The sequence below is a fragment of the Apium graveolens genome, chromosome 8, assembly GCF_009905375.1.
Source record: "Apium graveolens cultivar Ventura chromosome 8, ASM990537v1, whole genome shotgun sequence".
Taxonomy (NCBI): domain Eukaryota; kingdom Viridiplantae; phylum Streptophyta; class Magnoliopsida; order Apiales; family Apiaceae; genus Apium; species Apium graveolens.
In genome coordinates, this window is record NC_133654.1 from 259,843,490 (window position 1) to 259,848,006 (window position 4,517).

The window sequence follows — 4,517 nt, forward strand, 5'->3', positions numbered from 1 at the left end:
ATGTTCAACATGATATTGAACATGAACTGAATTTTCTTATCAGTGTTTATGTGAATCTATTATCAGACTTTAATGAACATAGGAGGCAACTGGCAAGTTAGAAACTTGGAATGGCTTGACTAGCTTATTGAACCAAAAAACTTGTACTATTCGAACTCAAAAGAAGTAAGGGGAGAGTTAGTCATTTAATATCGTATTCCAAGTGGTCTCAGGTCTGTCTTGTGATCACATCATCTCGCACATGAATCCTCGAAAAGCTACAAGAATACGGTGATATCAAGCCATAACAGTTGCAGTTGTGACAAGAAAATAATGTCTGTCTTCTGTATCTCCAGTACATGAAGATAAGTTTTCTTTGAAAACCAGCCACACAATGGAAATTTGATTCTGTTCTTGTGCTAGTAAAACTAATATGGTTGGTCCAAGAATTTTAACTATCATTATGGTGACCGGTCTTCTTGTTTTGGATCAGTGTCAGAACATAAGATGATTAGAAAGATCTTTGTAACGATGTCGGGTAGCAAAATCCAAATCTACTTTTTGCTTGGATAATCTAAGCCCATTCCTTGTTCTCTGCTTCTGCTCATCTCTTCTTCTACTTTGCATGTTAATTATGTCAGAATGCATTAACCTCTAATTAGCTTTACAATGATTGATAATGGGGTAAAAGTTGTTCTTGTTTTTCTATGTTCCCCACTTCTACTTTGCATATTTGTCTTAGCACATCACGTTTCTCCTATTTTCGTGTCACACCAGGACGGACCCAGGGTGTGCGGATAAAAATTCAGATCAGGACTACGTCGTTTTGGCCTACGTTTAAAAAAATAATGTTTATTATCGGAGACATTGTCATGTATGTTTTTTTTTTGTATAAATATGTATGGAACTTGCAGTTAAGCCCATATTTCAGATTCACTGACATAAGTTTGCAGAGTTGGTCAGATGGACTCAAACACCTCAGATTATTTTGTAAGTCATGGAAGCTTGTCCTCTGTGTATTTTCAAGGAAAAGAAGATGGTAATATGATTGACTTGGGTCTCAGTCTTAAAACATTGCAGCCTCAAGCTTATCATCCATCCGGACATGGTACGTTCTTCATTCTGAACATTCATCATTTTATTTGTACTTTAAAAATGTTCGATGTTTTTTTTTTGTCAAGTACTTTAATAATGTTCTTGTTTCAGATGGTAAAGATTCTTCTCATTTCACTGAGTTAATACTAAAATTTGAATGTTTGTAAATTTAGAAGATTACGGAGAGCTGATAGACTGGCAACAACTGCATCCACAGCTTAGAAGTTCAAATTATGAGTTCACGAGAACTGTGACCTACGATTCTGCTGAAGACACTGATGGAGTTCAGAGCAAATCACATTGCGAGTATGTTAAGGTTAACATGGACGGTGTAGTCGTTGGTCGGAAAGTATGTTTGTTTGATCACTCTGATTACTCCAGTCTTGCAATGCAGCTTGAAGACATGTTCGGTATGCAAATTTTAAAGTACTCAACTATTTTGTTCTAATTTGCTTCACTTAACAATATTCTGCAAAACTGCGTTGTCCAGGGAAGCATTCTGTGTCAGGATTGCATCTTTTTCATGCTGCATCAGAGTTTTGCTTGTTTTATAAAGATAGAAATGAACAATGGAGGACTGTTGGTGATGTCCCTTGGAGGTAAAAGAAAAAAACTTCATGCTACACAAAGTATTTCACATTACATTATTTATCCGGTGCTGATTCTGGTTTTGCTTGATGATTCTGGACAGGAAATTCATAGATCGCGTGAAGCGACTGAGGATTATTCAGAAGAATGAAGCTGGAATGTCTTCATCTGCATCATTTTCATAAAGTTTTCGATATCAGTTTAAGCATTGTTGGAAACATTAAGGCTTCAAGGTCTTGGTGATTCCAGTTAAGTGAACACATGTTCTTGTAATTCTTATGGTTCAGTCACATTTTTACTTCCTGCACTTGTTAACCATTCCAGAAAACTAAAGCACAGAAATGGAGAAAAAAATCTTTATCACTTATTAAAAATAATATCTGAAATATCCCAGATGCAAAAATGGCCATGTCTAGCAGGGGCCTATCAAATTATTGTGATTCTTTATTAGCTGCCAGCATAGTTGTCCCGTACAAGTACTACAAGAACAATTCTTTCGCTTTCTTCTTTATTAGTTGTAACTTGTTCTTATTCTCTAGAGTTAAAAACTATTGCTGTTACAAGTTACTGACACCCCATTTCGCCTAAAAAAATCGTTACAAAATCCGATAAAATAGCTAACGAATACTTCCGACAACAAATTTTGACTTGTGAGTTGGAAAAAAATGCAGATCTATGAACTCATATTGTTAATTTTCTATGATGATACGGAGTAACGGAGCTTCAACGCGTTAATAAAAAAAGATCGAAAAAATTTCGTTACTAACAATCTGTCGCTTCCACATACGATGTAAGACAATTCCCAACAACCTAATATAAGACTGAGGATAAAGGGAGACGCGAGATGAAAATCGAACTCTAAACCTCAGCCACTACGAGCTAGGAGCATCTTTGACACTACTAGTCACTAGACACTGCTTGATTCTCAAGTGTGAGGCTTTAGAGGACAAGTATACCTGTAAAAGGTAAAAACTCCAAAAATGGGCATTTCAGAATATAATAGAGTACAATGAGTGAATTACTATGGGAGGTATAGTGACCCACCCCAGCATTGTCTCAGGCATCAGGCTTTGCTGGTTGTGGTTGGCGTTGGCAATCATTCTCTTACATTAAGAATCAAGTATCAGTTAGGCACAAATTTGGTTTTCATTTTGTACACATAACTACAGACTACAGTACATAAATTTCATTATTGGAGTGTGATAGTTAGGAGTAAAGACATTAATTGAACAGCTTCTAGTTATTATCAAAAGTACAGTACTATATAGACTGAAAGATTCACAAACCAAACAACTGGTGCTCAACCAAGTTGAGCAATCACTACACAGGCATTAATACAATAATTGGAAGATGAAAAAAGCTGTCTATACAGTTAAAAACCAGCAAAGGTAAATATGATCAATCACAGGGCCTCTAACATCAGTCCTTGTTTTACTAGTAGTCCAATGCCCTGTACTGTTTTTATTCTGGAATCAGATGAACATAACTTCTAAAGCCCGTACGTCGAGTGAAAGACATGTGAACATTCAAATGAGACTGTAAGGCAGTTTATAAACAGAGCTTCACTACGATGGCCAATGCTCAATTTGCGGCAACACCTAGTCTTTTCAAAGCATTGGAGACTTGTCCAACTGTAGCAACGCTAAAGCCTTCAGAATCTCACCGAGGTCTTCTGACCTGCACATCACGTGGCAGAAGATAACATTATCCCACAGTTCTCTCAAGCTCATCCACGCAGAAGCACAAACTTTCTTTCCTTCCCTCCTTTCGAAAATCATAAGTTTCCCAATGCAGTCTAAGGATCATGAAGTACCAAGCTTGGAGCATTTGAGCTCCGGTGGCAATCTTTCAAAGAACTCACAGCCTACTTAAACCTAGTTCTTTAAGCTCGGAGAATGATCCTAAAGATAATAAACCAATCAAGGATACCAACAATACTTTTTTTCTGGGTATACTAACAGAAACAGTATGAATTATGATTATTATTTGCATGTACAAGTATCAGTACGATTCTAATTTTTAGATCTTAGGTAAATGAGCTATTTGAATGATAAAACTTGAAAGGGGGACAAAAATGCTACACTTATGGCCCCTTTACTTCAAACAAGTCAAGACGCACTAATGACAATGTGTAAGTTGATGCTTTAAGTTACGATGTTCTCTTTCTAGGTTCGAGCTATATGCTAAAATGCAAAGTAGGCTGCTCAAAGGACTTTGCAAATTGCAAGTAATAACTATAGGGACCTACAGGGTTTGAACTTTGAAGCTTAAAGCCTATAGCAGAACAATCAAAGGGAATAATAGCAACAGGTAAAGCTAAAATACAACTTGAGACCAATTCATACAGCAGACATTAAAAAAAAAGTGCGGATAAGTGCGGTTAGTATGCACATATGCGCCCGTTTGAGAAATCTTAAAATAAGTAACTTATAACTTAAAATAAATAAGTAACTTATAAGTGATAAGTGGATAAATATTTATAAGTTATATAAGTGTTTGGATAATTTTACTTATAAGTTAGAAATTTTTTTATTCAAATAAATAAAAATAAATAATTTTTTAAATATAATCATCTTATTTCGTGAATTTTAGATTATATTAACATTTTAAAATTTATTTTTTAAAACTTAAGTTAATGAAAAGGCAAACAAATCAAAATAAGTTGAGAAAAAGTACGTCGTTGCTAACATTCAACTTATCAGCTTATAAGTTGAAAATTCGACTTATAAGTTAGGACGACAAACACTCCTCGATAAGTACTTACAAGCTTATAAGTTAATAAGCCACTTATATTATGTTGCCAAACAGGCCCAATATTAGACACTTCAATGCAAAACATATAGAAGGGGCAACAA

At 35.3% G+C, this 4,517-nt stretch overlaps 1 protein-coding gene across 3 annotated transcripts; it reads left to right on the forward strand.

The window, feature by feature from the left end:
• The first annotated feature begins 206 nt into the window (after positions 1-206).
• LOC141678010 (auxin-responsive protein IAA32-like) lies at positions 207-2,050 on the forward strand. 3 transcript variants are annotated; one of them, XM_074484191.1, is made up of 6 exons: positions 210-663; positions 757-853; positions 933-1,087; positions 1,248-1,484; positions 1,565-1,673; positions 1,766-2,050. In XM_074484191.1, the coding sequence occupies exons 2-6, from the start codon at positions 828-830 to the stop codon at positions 1,845-1,847; spliced, it is 609 nt and encodes a 202-aa protein (XP_074340292.1). In that variant the 5' UTR covers positions 210-663; positions 757-827; the 3' UTR covers positions 1,848-2,050. The 3 variants fall into 3 exon arrangements, with proteins under 3 accessions (XP_074340291.1, XP_074340292.1, XP_074340290.1); XM_074484190.1 differs by having other exon boundaries at positions 207-853; positions 1,251-1,484; XM_074484189.1 differs by having other exon boundaries at positions 211-853.
• The last annotated feature ends 2,467 nt before the right edge of the window (positions 2,051-4,517 follow it).